Here is an 18,840-nt window from a genome sequence, read left to right on the forward strand (position 1 = left end):
CCATATTCACTTTAGAAGAATATGTATTTGGTTGCTGTTGTTCTGTTGGTCTTTCCAGGTGGTGCAGTGGTAAAGAATCTGCATGCCAACGCAGGAGAGGCAAGAGACGCAGGTTCAGTCTCTGGGTCCGGAAGATCCCCTGGAGTAAGAAACGGCAACCCACGCCAGTATTTTTCCCTGGAAAATTCCACGGACAGAGAAGCCTGACAAGCCACGATCCATAGGGTCACAAAGAGTCCAATACGACTAACCATGCAACAGGCTACAGTCCGTGGGGTCTTAATGAGTTGGACACAAACGAGTGACTGAGCACATTCTATAAATATCAATTAGGTCAAGCTGGTTCATAGTATTATTCAAGTCTTCTATATATTTTCTCATTTTTTTGCTCTCTTATTGTATTAACGACTGGGAGTGAAAAGTTAAAGTTTCCAGCTGCAACTGTGGATTTGTCTGTTTCTCCTTTCCATTCTATCAGCTTTTGGCTCCTATATTTTTAAAATAGCCTACACATTCATGATTGTTACGTCTTCTCAATGAACTGAATTCTCTATCATTATGCACTGTCCTTTATCTTCAGTAAAAGTCCTCATTCTGAAGTATAGCTTAATGGGATTAATTCAGCCTCTCCAGCTTTGATTTGATTTGGAATTTGAAGGTGTAAGTATTTCCACCCATTTAATTTTAAATTATTAACTTTTTTAGGGTGAGATCATTTTTGACCATACATAATGTGATCTGACCAACTAGGTCTTTAAGTATTTATCTGGCTTCATGGGCCTTCGCTGCTGCGTGCAGGCTTCTCTCTAGTTGCAGTGTATGGGCTTCTCTTGTTGCAGCACAAGGGCTTCGTTGCCTCGAGACATGTGGGATCTTTGCTCCTAGACCAGGGATCACACCTGTGTCACCTGCATTGGAAAGCAGATCCTTAACCACTGGACCACCAGAGGAGTCCCCCAAAGTAGGTCTTTTAGTTGACATGTGTAGGCAAGTTACAATTAGTGTGTACACAGTTCAGTTTTAAATCTCCCATCTGGATATGCTTTTCTTTATATCACATATGTTCTTTCAGTGACCAGTTGTCCATTTCTTCTCTTCGTTTAGATGGTTGTTTTCTTTAATTAGTCCATTCTATTGCCTCTATTGGCTTTCTAGCTATACATCTTATGAAAAATCTTTCTAGGGAATTCCCTGGCACTCCAAGGATTAGCTCTTGGTGCTTTCACTGCCATGGCTCCAGGTCCAGTCCTTGGTTAGGGAACTAAGATCCCACGAGCTGAGTGCACAGCCAAAATAATCTTTCTAGCGGTGGCTCTAGAGTTTAAAATATGCATTTTATACTTCTTCCAATAAGCCCTCAATTAATACTATACCCAGTTCCTATCGAAGAACCTTAAAACTGTGTGTTTCCCTTTCCTTCCTGCTATTCTTTTCTTACATTTTATTTTTGCATATGTAACAAACACCACGGTACACTTAATATTTTTGCTTTCAATGATTATCATATGAGATTAACTACTTTTAAAATGTATATTTATAAAAAGTATTACTATTTCCAGTATGAGTCAATTCTTTGTACAGACCCACATGTTTTTCTATCCTTTTCCTTCTTCCTTAAGAACTTCATTAAAAGACTTTGTATGGCAGATCTGTTAGCAATGAATATTCTTAGATTTTTAGTTTGATAGTCATTGGTTTAAATATTTCCACTTCATCTTCACGTTTCAAACAGCATTTGCACTGATTAGACAATTCTGGGTGGTATAAATTCTGATGAGAATTCTGCTTTCTCAAATTTGTTCCTGTGTATGAAACGTGTCTTTTTGTTTCTCTTTCTGCCACTGCTGATGTCACATCAGAGTCGCTGCTGATGTTTGAGTCAATCTTTTCAGTAGTTGAGCTGGCCTTCAGTTGTTTTCTGTCTATAGACATTTTCGATGCAATACAGTTTTTTACTATACTCTAGACATGGAGAATTGTACCTTGTTGAGTTCTGGATTTTATGATAATAGTAATAGCAATAATAATAATTCCTTTCAGTAGTTTTGAGACCGAGCCTGTGATGCATTTCAGATGCTTAGAAGGAGATTTATCCTTTTCAGGCTTGCTTTCAATCATTGTTAGATTGGACAAGAGCAGTCACTAATCTAGGGCTAATTTGCCCCGCTACTGAGGTAATATCTTGCTGAGTAATGTGCAAGATACCTGCATATTATGAGTGTTTTCTTCCCTCTGGCAGGTAAGAAGAAGAACTATCTCCATCCCTCTGTGAACTCTGAGATCGCTCCACCCACTCCTTTTCGGTGGTTCTTTTCGTGGCCTTAGGTGCATTCTTCACACATATGAGCTGATCGGAATGGAGCAGGGGGCTCCCAGGGAACCCTGTACAAATATCGGTAGCGCTCGCTCCTGTTCTCTCTCTCTCTCTGCAGTCCTCCCTGCTAGGTGCAGCTCCCCTTTCTCTTGTCCTGTGTTCCAGGATTTCTAGCTGTGTTGGCCTCCCTGAATGCTGTACTCTGTTTCGTCAGATCTGGCAGAGTGCTGGCCTCTGGGTGGGTTCCCTCTTCCTGCACTAATGCTTGGAAACTTCTTCAGGAAGTAAGCCAGGGAAAATTGTAGTTCTCACCTCGTTTTCCCCCTTCTCTCAGGCATCAGCATCTTGCAGGTTCTACTATGTATGAGAACCATCACAAAATTTCAGTTACTTAAAGTGGGAGGATAAATACAAGCCTGTTAACTCCTCATGGGCTGAACCAATTCCTAAGTCAGTCTTGTTGTTTTCTAAAATGTATTTATTTATTTTAATTGGATAATTGTTTTTTTAAAAAGTTTATCTTTAATTGATGTCTTTACAATTTACATTTCTGTATCTATTTTGTAAAAGACATAATTTATTAGCACAATAGTAAACCTGTACCATAAATAGAGTGTCTGTGCACCGCAAGGAAAGATCCGCAACTCAATTTGGGGTGCACGGACTCGCTAGCTGTGCCACAGGCTCAGTGGTTGGAGCGAATTCGCATGCCCTGCACTGCAACGTGAATTCTTAACCATAGGATTACCAGGGAAGTCCCCTCAAGTCCATCTTAGTTAGTTATTGAATTCTGGGTTGAGAGGGTCAGTTATCTTTCCTTATGACGTGTCTGTGTTTGTGTGTTCTGCGATGAAATGGTTGAGGGAAACTCCCAAGGAGTTGACATGAGTGCAAAGACGTAACAACTTTGATGCAGTCCTGAAAATTACCTCTATTTATGATGCGGCGGAGGCTGTCACGAGGGTCTGGAGTCTGCACCAACCCCATCTTCTCTATTGTACCTACACCAGAAGCGGATCAGCAGGGAACATTTACCGTGGCCATGTGCTGCTCTTCCCTACCCTCACATGAGCTGGGTTCCCTTATGCACACTAACTGCCTGGCCCTGGGCCATGTAAGTTTGAGAACCCTGTTCCTGGACATCTTCCAGAGGCCCTCACATACAAATGCTCTGTGCTACAGGTATTGTTTTCATCATATGACCTTGCTTTATATATTAATAGTTACTCAAATATTATCTGAGTACGGGGCTGGTGAGATTCCATTAGTATATCAGTACATGGACTACACAGGTCATCTCACTCCACGTTCTCTGCTCCCAGGACCTACCACTGGGGTTAGTTATCACTGCCTCCTTGTTCCTTTCAAACAGGTTTCTCTGTATTTAAACCACACACACACACACGGCTTTCACAAACACACACACACACACACACACAGGGCTTCCCTGGTAGCTCGGCTGGTAAAGAACCAGCCTGCAATGTAGGAGACCCCGGTTCGGACCTGGGTCAGGAAGAACCCTGAGAAGCAATAGGCTACCGACTCTGGTATTCTTGGGTTTCCCTGGTGGCTCAGATGCTAAAGAATTCACCTGCAATGCAGGAGACCTGAGCTTGGTCCCAGTGTTGGGAAGATCCCCTGGAGGGGGGCATGGCAACCCACTCCAGTATTCTTGCCTGAAGAATCCCCATGGACAGAGGAGCCTGGAGGGTTACAGTCCATGGGGTCGCAAAGAGGCAGACACGACTGAGCGACTAAGCACAGCAGAGCACACACACAGACAAATACACACACAGAGCAGGCCCCACTATGAGCATCTCCCATTTGCTTCCCCTCCCCACAACTATTAACAGCATCTCCTGAAGCAGTTCCATAGGATCAGTACACACTGGTCCCCTCATTGTGTTCCACGGCCAGTGCGTGCTGCATGCTCTACCATGAACCCCTCACCGTTAGTTTACCATCCAAAGATCATTGACAATTAATGGACATAAAGAGGTTTTGCACAATTATTTGCTACCACCTTCCTTCTACACACAGGTCTACGAATGTGGGTGTGTTGATTATACATTTTTAAAGTGGAGCTGCTGGATCAAGACTCAGTCGGTCACCAATCACCCAATGAGCACCTACTATGTGCTGGGCACTGGGGTGACTGACAAAACTGGACAGAAAATATCCTTCCTTCAGGGACAGGACAAGGATTTTGAAAGGAGTGTTCACTTTGATAGATGCTGCCACAGCGCTGTCCAATCTACAGTTCAGGAGAAGTCAAGCTTGCTTCCTACCTCCTCACATCATTCTCAGGGCGGACAGAGGGGAATCCCCTTTCTCAGATGTCCAGGAGGCCACTCCAACCCCCATTTTGCCCACGCCCGTCCCCTGCACATTAGCATACACAGGCAGCAGTTTTTGGTTGTGGGGCTTGGAAGGCAAGGAATACTAGACCACTCTGCACAGCCCACGTGGAAAACGCAGGTTCAGGCTCTCGCGGGGTACAGCGACAGAGACCCCAGATCAGACCAGGGCTCACACAGGCACTGAGGCTGATGAGCAAGAGCTTGCAGTGGGGGCCTGGGGCCTGAGCACCGAAGGGCCAGTGGAACCCAGTTTCCAGGAGTGTTTGCTGCCCAGTCAACAGGCTGGAGAGGCTTCCCCAGTCAGTGGCTGCTTTAGCGAGGTCACTCTAGGAGTCAGCAGGCATCCTTGGGCGGGGCTCTGAGTTTCAGGTAATCATCCTTCTGAGTTGCAGTGTCCTAAGCACTTCTAAGGTGCCATCTCACTTCTTCTTCACTAGGTCCCTTGAAGAAAACCCTGTCACACCTGTGGGACCTTGAGTCTGGCTCTTTCTCTCACAGACCCTCACCCTTTCCCACCAGCCCTGAGGGAAGTGCCCTGGACTCCTGGTCTGGGTCTGGATATTCGCTGGATCTTGGAGAGATTTTCCGTTCCTCCCTCAGCAGGAATTTGTGACAGACCCCTGTGTGTGGGCAGGAGAGAGGTGTCCTGAAGAATGCAGGGAGTAGACAGGGTCCTCACGGGATCCTCTGAGGAAGGGGGGTGCCAGCTGAGAGGCCACAAATGGAGTGAGGGTGTCAATGAGGCCCTGGGAGTCGGGCTGGGGGAGGGGCTAAAGAGGCCCCTGAGGTGGGAGGGGAGGCCTCTTGGAAGATGAGGGGAGGGGTGGGAATTTGCGGAGAGAGAGGAGTTGTGGCAGCTGTCACCAGGAGAGGGACTCTGGAAGATGACAGATGATTAGAGGGATGTAAGGGAGTTGTCATAGGCACAGTGAGGGGAAACCCTCTCCGATCTCCAGAATTCAGTAGCCCACAGTGGGTGCTGAGAGAGACGACCAAGTCCCCGGGGCTTCTTCTCTGGATCTGGGATTCACTCTGAACCTCCCATGGGGCAGGATACAAAGTTACCATGACCAGAGGTGACCGGTGATGGGGGGAGGGTTAGGGCCTAAGTCAGGGACCCAGACATGGGAAATCAGTTTCAGAACCCCTCAGCTCTAAGGCACACCACACCCCTGGAGTGAAACTGCCTTCCTCAGAATGACATGCTGGTGAATGCAGACTGCAGGGGTTGCAAGACTTGCGGCCTCTCTCCCTTGGTGTTGACTTAACAGAGTCTCAGTGCCACTGCCCACACGGAAGTCCAGAGGGAAAGAATTGGGGCTCTGTGTCCCAGGGTGCAGCCTGTCGGCCCTGTGCGGAGGGGTGTGACGCCTCCGAGCTAAAGGGGAGCTGTTAGCTTGAGTAGTGTCTACTTAGAGAAAAACATACGGTGGAAGTGTTGGGAGTCTAAGTTGGATTCAGGGTCTTCTGGGGACTAGAACCCAGGACACAGCTACTCTGTTAGCTCTGAGGAACCTGCTCTGAGGAGGTAGCAGAGAAGTCAGTATGATTTTGGCTAGGAAATACATTCAGTCAAGTATGGATATTGGTGAAAGATTACTGTGAAACACAGAGATCAGATATCACAAGTTACCGCTTTTCATGCTTTTCTGTGTTTGGGAAGATGCAAGAATCTGGCGTCACTGAACCTTTTCCTGAGGTATCCGTGCAACGAAATAAAGGCCAGCTGGTCCAAAGCATAGTGTGCCTCATCCTGTTTTTCACTCTGAATTCCTTCAGGATGCAGTGTCATTCAGCAACCACAGAGGTTACAACCTCACCCGATAGAACTGGCTGTGAGCAATGCTGTTTGTCTTAGGGATCCTAACTCATCTGAGGCCACAGTGGGAATTTCTGAGCTGGTTAGGGTCTGTGTCCTCAGGTGTGACATATTTGAGCTGCTTGGTATTGGTGTCCAGGATGAGCAGGCTCGGAACTATTTGTGGATCTCTGTCCCAGGTATGGAGTCTCTGAACTATGGGGAGGAGGGGTGGTCTTTGTCCAGAGGGATGGGCCTCTGAGCTGTTCATGTATCTGCAAATGAGAGTGTTCTTGAGATGAAGGCTGGATAGACCCCACTCTCACGGGTCTAGAAGTAGACCTGTGATTTCACATTTGCTATGATTTCTACCATGCCTGCCTACAGAGATGAAAGCTTGGGGCCCCATCCTCAGGGAGAGTAAGTGATGTGCAGTTCACAGGAGCCCATGGAAATAACTCTGATAAGAACAAAACTTTCTGACATGATGACCACCCTTGATAGGGGCCCTGTGACCAAATCTGTGTTCACACACTCACTCATTCAATCTGCCCAACCCACAACAAGGAGGGCACTGTTTGTAGATGGGAGCCCAATCCAAAGCCCAGTGCAGATGGAAAGTCTCAGCACCGGAGGAGGGGAGAAACTGGATGTAAGCCTGGGTTCCTTGGAGGAGGCAGGGAAGACTCAGCACAACCCTGGCCAGGTAGTGAGGGAGGGGGGCATTTGCACAGGGCCGCAAGGACCCTGTGACTGACGCACTGTCAGGATATTTCTCTGTGTCTCCCCATCACACACTCAGCTGGTTACCGGATATATGGAATGCAACCTTCTCATCCCCTGGGAGGTGGTGCTGAAAATTACAGAGGTGAGGCTCCAAGCAGGTGGGGAGAAACTTCACACTCAGCAATTTTCATGAGGCTCCACCACAAATGCAGAGACCCCTGCCTCTCTTTCCCCCATTAAAGCATTCATTGGCACTGAGGTCAGCAGGAGTGTAGTCTGGACAGAAGAGGTTGTGAGGGACCCTGTGTACAGCATGAGCCTCCCCATGACTGGAACATGTCCTTGTCTTGATGGGCAGAGGCCCCTGATGTGTGTCAAGGGAGCATGACCGATGCCCTGGCCATGGGTAACTCAATCACTCCCTAGAGGCAGTCCCCGAGGAGGGGCCTCTTTTCTCCTGTAGAGACAGGTACATCATCCAGTAGCAGGGCTGGGCACCCATAGGTGGCTGCTAACTAAGTGGGGACACTTTGCTTCCAGAAAGAGTCTCTCTGCTCCTATCTAATGCTCTAGCTTTGTCTTTCTCCCTGACAACTCCGTGCCTGTTACATCGTCCCTCTTTGCCTCTGTAAGACTGAATGTGACCTCACTCACACCACGAGGGTCCTTGTTCTGGCTCTCCTGAGGGTATCATCCATTGACATGGATGTTCACTGGGAGCAGTAGGGGGCATTCCCCTTGAGAGTGGGGATTCGAGGAAAGGCACGTTCAGCTTCAGAGGGCCTGTGGTTTTCTTGGGGGTAAACCAGGCGTTCCTCAACAATCATTGTCTGATCTGGGCCTCTGAAGGAAGCATGGGGGCTTCTCTTGTAGGAACCCTCCTGGGGCTCAAGTCAAAGTCCTCCCCATGGCCAGTACGCCCTATGGGACCTGCCCCTCGTTACCTCTCTCATCCAATCTCCTGGCTCTGCCTCCATCACGCTGTGACAGTCACATCAGCCTCCTCACTGTTTTCACACACACGACACTGAGTTCCACTCCCCACTTTTTCCACTGGCCATTATCTCTGTCTGGGGTACTCTTCTCCCAGAGAGGCATCTCTTCTAGGCTTTTGCTCAAAAGTCACAATCTTAGAAAGAACTTCCGTGACCACTCTTTCTAGACATGATCCCCTCTCTCTATTTCACTATCCCGATTTAATTTTAATCACGGCAGTTACAAACGCCTGAAAAATTACTTAGAGTTTGGGGGTGTATGATCCCAACAGAATGTACATTCCATGAGGGCAAGGTTGATTTTCTCCTTCCTAACACTCATAGTTGTGCTTCACACATACATGTGCTTCACACATGACTGAATGACAGAATGAATAAATTTAAACTCGTTGAGAGAGGCACAGCTAGACAGGCTGAGGATTCTGCTAGGGAACATATTCAGGGATGACAAGATGATGACAAAGCTGTGGTCTTTATCTCACCTACATGGTGTCCTTGGGTCCCCTTGGAGATGACCCCTTTTCTAACAGAATGGAAAGTCCTGTTGTCCTTTCACATATCACTCGCAGTCAGCGACAGAGGCCGTCCCCACGCCAGGCCTTCGGATTCCATTCTCAGTAGCTTTATCTCTTCTGCCAGTTGGGGGACTGTGGCCGCCTTTCCCCATGAGACCTATTCTGTGTTAAGCAGGAAAGCACAAACAAGCACCAATGCCAATGCTCAGCACAGAGAAAATTCTTTGAATGCTTCCTGTTACAATAGTGGCCACCACAGAGGAGTAATCTTCAGTTTATGAAGACTTTTTTCCGAGTCCAAGAGTGTGGCAATCTGTGGGGTTTTCCTCCTGACTTTGTCTTTCCACCCTTTGCATTATCATCCTGGGAAGGTTGGGGAATCTACGTCTGTTGTTCCCCAATCTCACCACCAAGAGGCGCTCGAGATGAAACAGTTTTGTCCTGGGATGTACCGCTGAGGGGTAGCGGTAGGACCACCCACTCTGGAAGGTACCATTGGGAGAGTGCGTGTGACAACACAGAGGGTCCCCTGACACCGCGTCGGGCATCGACCACAGTTCCCAGCGGAGGCACTCATGGCGCCACTGGGTCCAACCGCATTCGCTCCACTCCGCCTTCCCGCCGCATTTGAATTTGAGTGGACACTGATATTAAGCCGCAACTTTCTTTGTCTCTTTTCCAACTCCACCCCTTCGTTTTGACATGGTCACATCCAAGGTGGGGATGGCTCCAGAGCGAGAGATTGGCTGCCGCTTTGGGGGTAAGGCGACCGGGAGATGGCCGGAATTAGTTCTTCCGGAGCGCGAGTATACGCGGAAGTCCGGCTACTCCCGCCCTCCTTTTTCTCCTGCTCAGTTCCCATTGGCTGCCTGTCTTAGACAGGCACTGAGGTCGCGGAGCTGGACCTCTGGGCGCGAGGCGTGCGTATACCAGTGCGCCTGCGTTCGTTTGCCCGGCTTTTCAGAGTGTGCCATGTTTTCTCCGAGTTTTACCGCTTTTCCCGAAGGGGTTGAATGGCTGCCTTGGTTACTGGCGAGGTTCGGCACAGTCAGTGGCTGTGCAGGGCGACCGTGTTTCAGTCTTACTGAGCTCTCCCTCAGTCTGGATCAGATGGCAACGCGCGGTAAGTCGCACAGATGCATGCAATTCATGACCAGGGAGAGGTCTCAGGGCTTGTTTCGTGTCTCTCCCTGGAGAGTAACCTGGGTCAGGGAGCTTGGGGTTGTGTATGGCTACGTGTGACATCACAGATGCTGTTTTGGGTACGCTTGATCTCTCTGAGCCATTGGCCAGGATTGTGGGTGATGGGGTATTTGATCGGAGTGGATTTTGAGAGCCATAGTCCAAAGCCTCTAGGATGTGTGTGCCTGTGTGCCGGGATGTGCATTTTTGGAGCTTTGGGGCACTTGAGTCCCTGGGTGTGAGATCTCTGTGTAGGCGTCTGCGCCCCAGAATGTGAGATCTCTGAGCTTTTGATTCTGGGTCCCAAGTTGTGCTGTCTCTGAGCTGCTTTGAGGAGGGGTTTGTCTTAAGGTGGAAACTCTCAGCTGCTTGGGGTCTGCGCACAGGGTGCAGGTTTTCCATTTGTCTGGGAACTTTATCTGCAGGTTGTATGATGTTCTTGAGTTACTCAAGGTTATGTCTTTCTGCTTAGCGGTTTCTGTATTAACTTAGTAAGTGTCCGGAGTGGTTCGGAAGTCAGTCTCCGTGATGTGAAGTATCTGTGCGATTCTCATTTGTTTCTGTCTTGACGACCTTGGTCTGTTTGGAGGCTCTTTGTCGCAGTGTGTTTGGTCTCTGTCGTATTTGAGGGTCTGAGGCTCGAGTTGTGAGCTCTCTGTGCAGATACTCAGTGACCTTTTTTTGTGTGTCTGGGTATCTACCTGAGCTGTTTGGAGTCGTTGTGTTAGAAATAAAACCTCTTGAGTTCTTGGCTGTGAGGTCTCTGTCCAGGAGCTGAGGATTTGGAAGCTGGCAGATATGATTCCGAAGCCTGGAACCTGACATGCTGACTGTGTGTCATTGAGCGTGTATGATAATTAATTCAGTGGGGCCAGTGTCGGTCTTGGAGGGTACCTGTGCATGTTAGCGATGTGTGTAAAGGGCCTGGCTCCCGACTGTCCTTCAGCAAATGTTTTCTGAGCACCTGCCATATACCAGAGCGCTATTCGAGGAGTTTGTAACAGGACAAAACGGACCAAGTCTCTCGTTTCAGAGACCTGGTAGTCAGTAAGTAAATCAAGGGTGGGTGGCAGGCACTATGAAGAAAGATAATACTAGATCAGGGGAAAGGGGGTGTGTGGGGTATGATGTTATTATTTTATTCAAGATAATGAGGGAAAATCTCCCTGAAAGATGGCAATTAAGCAGAGATGTGGAGGAAGTGAGGGAGCAGGCCATGGGCTTACCTAAGGGAAGAGCATTCCAGGCTGAAGGAGCAATAAACGCAACAGTCCTGGCAGGGAAATCTACTTGAGGTGCTTCTGAATGTCAAGGAGTCCCGTGATGCTCTGAGTTTGTCATGTTTCATTGGGTTTAGCACTCATTGCAAAGGGTCTGGTGCCGAAATCTCTGTTTCTCCCACAATTTGTGGTCATCCGCATTTCACAGATGAAGGACTCAAGGCTCCAACGTGTGCCCTGCACCTTCTCTCCTAGCTATACCTGAAATTAGGAGTGAAACCTTCTGGTCCATGATGAGACAGAAAGCTTGAGTATACCAGCTGCAGGGATGATAGCATCCAGCTGAATGTCAGTCAGCCAGCGGATATCAGTTACAATATGGGAATCGCGCCTCATAACACTGCTACTCTTGATGCAGGGCAGGACTTAAGAAGGAGGAAGCAACTGGGGCAAAGGAGGGAGGCAGGAAGGAGAAGCTGGAGGACAATGAGAAAATAAAACCAATGGCTTCATCACATTGCTTGGATTTGGCCCATTTTACCTTGAGTAACTGGTTGTGTTAGAATATAGTCACCTTTTCTCTGTCCCTACCCATTTTTTCCCTCCCTTTGTCTGTTGTGCCAGGGATACCACCTGGGCCTGGAGATTTCTGTAAATTTTTCAACTACAAGCTCGATTTTTAAATAGATTATCTATTTCTTTTTGGCTCAACTTTGTTAGTTAGTTCCTTTCACCGAAATTGCCAGATGTAGTTATTATAATCATTCACAGAATCCTTTTAATTTCTGTGAGATCTGAAATCTATTTTACTTCCGATATTCGTAAGTGTTGTCTTTAGATATCTTGCTTTTTTTGGTCTACATGAGTAGACGTTTATGAATTTGTATTGATCTTTTGAAAGAGCCAGCTTTGGGTTTTGTTGATCATCTCTACTTTTTTTTTTTTTCTGATATGTGTTCTGATCGCTATTTCCCTTATTTTGCTGACAGTCTCGCTACTAATGAGGTTTACTAAAGTCCCTGAGAGTTTCCCAAGCATAGTGAAAACGGACAGATTCTAGGGCACTATTGTAGCTGCACTAAGTGAGATGCACCGAGTGCGGATCATGAAATCTCCATTTTTCTTTTTTTAGAATTCCTCAGTTCTGATTGACATGGACAACTTGTCTAGGCACTACTAGAGCAGAGGAATGGTCTTATTTTGCCTCCTGCCAGGCTCTGTCTCCACTGGGAGCATGTGTAGGTGACAGGGGTTTGCTGCCTTCTCTGATGCACAAACCCAAGACCTCCAGTCTAGGAGACTCACTGACCTGCTGTCTGCTGTTCTGAGGAGGCTCTCAGACTATCCTTTCTGCAAAACATCCTGATGCAGTCTTGCCAAGCCTCTATCTGAAAGATTTCTGAAGAAATCCGATTTCTATTTCGTGTGCATTTCTATGAGGTAAGATCAATTTGTGTTATGTGGTAGCTGTTATTCTACATATTTTGCCATAGCCGTTGGATCTTAGCCTTGACTGAATAAATACAGAACACACTGAGGTTTCCACAATGCCTCGAGACCGGTGGTTCCCTGACTGCTGGGCGACTCTGAGCAAGTAACATAGTGTCTCTGTGCCTCATTCTTCCATTAGCCACATAGAAGCACTAGCTTGGAGTAAATTTAACTACTTCATGGGGCAGTGTAGAACACTGACCATGTTAAGACAGGGGAAAGTGTCAGAACAGTATGTGCCATATGGTACGTTCCCGGTCAATTCTAGCTGTTGTCATTACTGTAGTTAATATTATTGCTGTTCCACATTTCCCTGGATAGTGCTCCAGGGACACAGTGTCAAGACCACCTTTGACTCACCGCATGGACCTTGCAGCATCACTTCAGCCCTTCAGGGCCTCAAGAATGGATTGTATGAGGCATGGGGGAAGGATTTTTTTTTTTTTTTTTTAGCATAATGAGTATTCGGCTCTTCCTGTGGGGACATTGTGAAGCCTAAATACAACACTGAGGCTTCATCATGTGCTCGTATGGAAAAATTTAGTGCATATTCTCTATGCAGTTACAAGTCTAATGACCCCTTCCTATGATATGTATAATGACAGGAAGTAAGTGGTCACTGGCCAGTTATAGAACTAGAGTATATAAAGTTTTAAAAACCTTACAGAGGGTCATTTAAAGGCCAAGAAACTTCTTCACATAGGTTTTTTTTTATTTTGGCTTTCTTTTTATCAAGTGTAATTCCCCTGTATCAAATTCTGAAAATCTCAATCTAATGAAGATATGAAAATGTTAATAGTCAAACTTTCATCATTAATGCTTTATTTCTTGTTTAGTTTTCACATTGCCAGTTTTAGTGTGTTTCTTATTTCTTCTGCTAATATTCATGATTTTTAATCCAAGGGTAATGGTATGGATATTTTCTGAGGTAAATCATGAGGAGATCGTCAGCCATGATTTTGGATGGAGAGTCTGAGGATGGAACACGGGTGCTAGAGAGCGGAGTTGGGGTGGGAGGGGAAAAGGGTGGGGGCGGGGACGGGGGTGTGAGTACAAGCAGAAACGGAAGTGAAGAGAGGCAGGAAGATAAGCTCACCCTTCTGAACCGTGGTTAGCTCTCCATGTGTGCACGTATAATGAAGTCTTTGAGTACTCATCACAACACTATGAGGTAGCATTTTTAATGCTGTCATCCCTTTCGGCAGCTGAGGAAGCAGAAACACGTAGCGGTTAACGGGTGAATGAATTTACCCAAAGTCACCTCCCTGGCAAGAGCTGAGTCAGATTGGTGCCAGGTGGAGAGGAACAGAGACGTGTTGTATCTGACCCCCAATCTGGAACACATTGCGGTGTCTAGTGTACTCTGGATCAAAAGGCAGATCCACATGTCCATCCGCAGGAAACTTTACCGTGTACGGATTGAACACAGTGTCTCCTAAGTGCATGAAAGACCATGGGATGTCAGGTCAGCATGCACATATCACAGAGAACAGTTCCTGGTCCAAATAATAGATACAGTATCATGAAGACATTAACTCCCCTATCTCATACTTTTTAAAAATGAAGAGAACGGAACCTGGAAGGCAATAGATCACATATTAAGGGGTTTTTTCCCTCTCAATTGTGACATTCTAGGTAATTTCCAAATTAACCTATTTCTAGCTTTTAACAAATATTTATTTTTCATTGATTGATTATTATTTACAGTATTGGTTTGATTTCTGTCACACCTCAACCCGAATTAACCATAGTTTTCGGTGTACATATGTCCCCTCCCTCTTGAATCCCTCCCACTTCCCGCTCATTCCCACCCCTCTAGGTTATTACAGAGCCCCCGTTTGTGTTCCCTGAGTCATACAGCAAATTCCCATTGGCTATCTATTTACATATGTTAATGTATATTCATCCATGCTACTCTCTCCATTTATCTCACCCACTCCCTCTCCTCCCCTACCCTTGTGCACAAGTCTGTTCTCTATGTCTGCGTCTCTATTGCTGCTCTGGGATCAGGTTTATCAGTACCATCCTTCTAGATTCCACATGTATGCGTTAATATACGGTATTTGTTTTTCTCGTTCTAACTTACTTCCCTCTGTATAATAGGCTCTGGGTTCATCCACCTCCTTAGAACTGACCCAGATGCATTCCTTTTTTTCTATGGCTGAGTAGCATTCCATTGTATATACGCACCTCAGCTTCTTTATCCATTGCTCTGTCGATGGACATCTAGCTTGCTTCCATGTCTTGGCTACCGTAAATAGTGCTGGAGTGAACACTGGGGTACGTGTGTCTTTTTCAGCTTTGGTTTTTGGAAGGTCATATGCCTAATAGTGGGATTGCTGGGTCACATGGTGGTTTTATTCCTAGTTTTTTAAGGCATTTCCACACTGTCTTCCATAGTGACTGTATCAATTTACATTCCCACCATCTCTAGCACTTGTTGCTTGTGGACTTTTTGATGATGCCCATTCTGTCTGGTGTGAGGTGATATCACGTTGTAGTTTTGATTTGCATTTCTCTAATAATGAGCTTCTCTGGTGCCTCAGATGGTAGAGAGTCTTCCTGCAGTGCAGGAGCCCCAGGTTCAATCCCTGGGTCAGGAAGATCCCCTGGAGGAAGAAATGGCAACCCACTCCAGTATGCTTGCCTGGAAAATTCCATGGACAGAGGAGCCTGGTGGGCTACAGTCCGTGAGCTTGCAAAGAGTTGGACACGACTGAGCGACTAACACTCTAATCATGAGTGATGGAGAGCATCTCTTCATGTGTTTCTTAGCCATCTCTATGTCTTCTTTGGAGAAATATCTGTTTAGGACTTTTGCCCACTTTTTGACTGGGTTGTTTGTTTCTCTGGTATTGACTTGTATGAGCTGTGTGTATGTTTTGGAAATTAATAGTTTGTCAGTTGTTTCAGTTGCTATTATTTTCTCCCATTCTGAGGGTGGTCTTTTCACTGTGTGTATAGTTTCCTTTGCTATGCAAAAACTTTTAAATTAAATTAGCACCTAGTTATTTATTTTTGTTTTTATTTCCTTTATTCTAGGAGGTTTGTCATAGAGGATTTTACTATGATTTGTGTCATAGAGTATTCTGCCTATGTTTTCTTCCTAGAGTTATATAGGTTCTGGTCTTACATTTAGGTCTTTAGTCCATTTTCAGTTTATCTTTGTGTGCGGTGTTAGGAAAGTTATGACCAACCTAGACAGCATGTTAAAAAGCAGAGACATTACTTTGCCAACAAAGGGCCGTCTCGTCAAGGCTATGGTTTTTCCAGTGGTCATGTATGGATGTGAGAATTGGACTATAAAGAAAGCTGAGCGCAGAAGAATTGATGCTTTTGAACTGTGGTGTTGGAGAAGACTCTTGAGAGTCCCTCGGTTTGCAAGGAGATCCAACCAGTCCATCCTAAAGGAGATCAGTCCGGGGTTTTCATTAGAAGGACTGATGTTGAAGCTGAAACTCCAATACTTCGGCCACCTGATGGGAAGAGCTGACTCATTGGAAAAGACCCTGATGCTGGGAAAGTTTGAGGTCAGGAGAAGGGGATGACAGAGGATGAGATGGTTGGATGGCATCACCGACTCAATGGACGTGGGTTTGGGTGGACTCCGGGAGTTAGTGATGGACAGGGAGGCCTGGCGTGCTGCGGTTCATGGGGTCGCAAAGAGTCGCACACAACTGAGCGACTGAACTGAACTGAACTGATGGTGTTAGGAAGTGTTCTAATTTCATTCTTTGCACTGAGTTGTCCAGTTCTTCCAGCACCACTTACTGAAACTGCTGTCTTGTTCCCATTGTATATTCTTGCCTCCTAAGTCAAAGATAAGGTGCCCACATGTGTGTGGGTTTTTCTCTGGGCTTTCTATCTTGTTCCCTTGGCCTTTATTTCTGTTTTTGTGTACTGTCTTGATGACTGTGACTTTGTAGTATAATTTGAAAGCAGGTAAGTTGATTCCTCCCGCTCCATTCTTCTTTCTCAAGATGACTTTGGCTATTCAGGGTCTTTTGTGTTTCCGTACGAACTGTGGCTTTTTTTTTTCTAGTTCTGTGAAAAATGCCATTAGTACTTTGATAGGGATCACATTGAATCTGTAGATTGCATTTGGTAGTATAGTCATTTTCACAATATTGATTCTTTCTACCCAGGAACCTGGATTATCTCTCCATCTGTTTATATCATCTTTGATTTCTTTCATCAAATTATAATTTTCTGTATATAGTTCTTTTGTCTCCTTAGGTAAGTTTATTCCTAGATGTTTTATTCTTTTTGTTGCAGTGGTGAATGGAATTGATTCCTTAATTTCTCTTTCTGATTTTTCATTGTTAGTATGTAGGAATGCAAATGATTTCTGTGTATTGATTTTGTATCCTCCGACTTTGCTAAATTCACTGGTTAGCTCTAGTAATTTTCTGATAGTATCATGGTATTCTATGTACAGCATCACGTCATCTGCAAACAGTGAGTGTTATACTTTCTTCTCTTCCGATCTGGATTCCTTTTATTTCTTTTTCATCTCTGATTGTTGTAGCTAGGACTTCCAAAACTATGCTGAATAATAGTGGTGAAAGTGGACACCCTTGTCTTGTTCCTGATCTTAGGGGGAATGCTTTCAGTTTTTCACCATTGAGAATAATATTTGCTGTGGGCTTATCATATGTGGCCTTTACTATGTTGAGGTAGGTTCCTTCTATGCCCATTTCTTGAAGAGTTTTAATCAGAGCCAATGCCCCCACAGACTGAGGGGTCCACAGGTCATGATTTTAGAGCCCCCACCACTTGATTTACACTGGGTGACTCTGCAAACCCTCCAACCCCTCTTGCGGATACAAACACACACAACAGCACAGCAGAAATTGTGAGCCTGTCTTTGTCTCCTGAGGTAATTGCAGATTTGTGGACTCACTACCCAGAGTTGTCACTGGCCATCCTTTGCTCATTCTTGTCCTGAACAGGGTCACCGCAGAGATGCGTGGACCAGTCTCCCCTAGACTGTGGACGTCTCCTGCCTCCTCTTCTCGTTGTTAGACATCTCATGTTCTTTCGCCTTCATCTCCCATGTCAGCAGGGGGCTGGGCCCATGCACATACACGCAAACACAGGTGACACAAGCACACACCTGTACACACGCATGTGCAAGGCACAGGGACACAAACAGGGAACAAATGTGTCAGTACCTGAAGAACCAGTGGTTCACACGAAATGCAGTGATTTCATATTTCTCATAGGAAAATCCATTCTGATCTTCAAATGTGAAATATACAGAAGTCCAACTTCCATGAAAGAGTGTTCAAGCCTAGATTTTGATAGAAGAAATACAAAGAATTCCATATTTTGCGAAGAAGCAGTGGTGCACATATTTTCATTTGTGAAACAGAGAGAACTCCAATACCATATAGGTTCTCCATATCTTAAGAAAACCAACGCCATGATTTTCGTCTGTGAAATATAGAGATTTCCATATTTAATGTAAGGAAGTCACCACCCAGATTGTCATATATGAGGTATAGAAAATACCATATTTCATGTAAGAAACTCAGCATCCAGATTTTCCTAAAGTGAAATACAAAAAGTTCAATATTTCATGATGTAAATTCAGCACTGACATTTTCATATGTAAAATATAGAGAATTCCATTTTTAACTGAGTAAAATTTCACCCTGATTTTCATATGTGAAATATACCGAATTCCATAGTTTAGGTAGTAATATTGGTGCACAGATTTTGATATCCAGAATATACACAATTCCGGATTGTACATGGGTAAATTAGCACCCAGTTTTTCATGTGTGACATACATAATGTTAAGTACTGCCTAGAGGAAAATTTGAGCAGAGATTTTCCTATATGATATATAGAAGATTTCATATTTTGTGGTAAATGGGTGTCCAGGTTTCACATGTGATTCTATAGAGAGAACTCCACATTTCATGTGGGAAAATTGGCAACTGTATTTTCATATATGAAATATAGACTTCAGGGTTTTTTTGTATGAATGTCTGGGATGGGATTTCCTTATATGAAAGATGAAAAATTTCTTATGTCATGTGTGAAAATCTGTTCACTGATTAATATATGTGAAAAGTAGAGATTTCATATTTCATGTAGGTAAAGTTTTTCCCAGTGTTGTATAATGTGAAATATAGACAGTTACATATTTATGTAATAAAATCATAAGATTTTCATATATGAAAAATACAGAATCCCATGTATCAATATAGCAGAAAAACCCTTCCTCCAAT

General features: G+C 45.2%; 1 protein-coding gene across 2 annotated transcripts in view; it reads left to right on the forward strand.

Moving 5' to 3' along the window:
- Window positions 1-9,662: 9,662 nt before the first annotated feature.
- The window catches only part of LOC145536433 (plastin-3-like), a 37,334-nt gene continuing 28,156 nt past the window's right edge, over window positions 9,663-18,840 (forward strand). Inside the window, exons 1-2 of one of the 2 annotated variants that reach the window (XM_081565781.1) lie at window positions 9,663-9,831; window positions 12,243-12,550. In XM_081565781.1, the coding sequence (XP_081421907.1) occupies window positions 12,546-12,550 (5 nt within the window). In that variant the 5' untranslated portion in view covers window positions 9,663-9,831; window positions 12,243-12,545. The remainder of the gene's footprint in view (window positions 9,832-12,242; window positions 12,551-18,840) is intronic. The other variant, XM_081565782.1, reaches the window with a different exon arrangement.

This window comes from Giraffa tippelskirchi, chromosome X (genome assembly GCF_054371585.1).
Source record: "Giraffa tippelskirchi isolate mGirTip1 chromosome X, T2T-mGirTip1v1.2.pri, whole genome shotgun sequence".
In the NCBI taxonomy this organism is placed as follows: domain Eukaryota; kingdom Metazoa; phylum Chordata; class Mammalia; order Artiodactyla; family Giraffidae; genus Giraffa; species Giraffa tippelskirchi.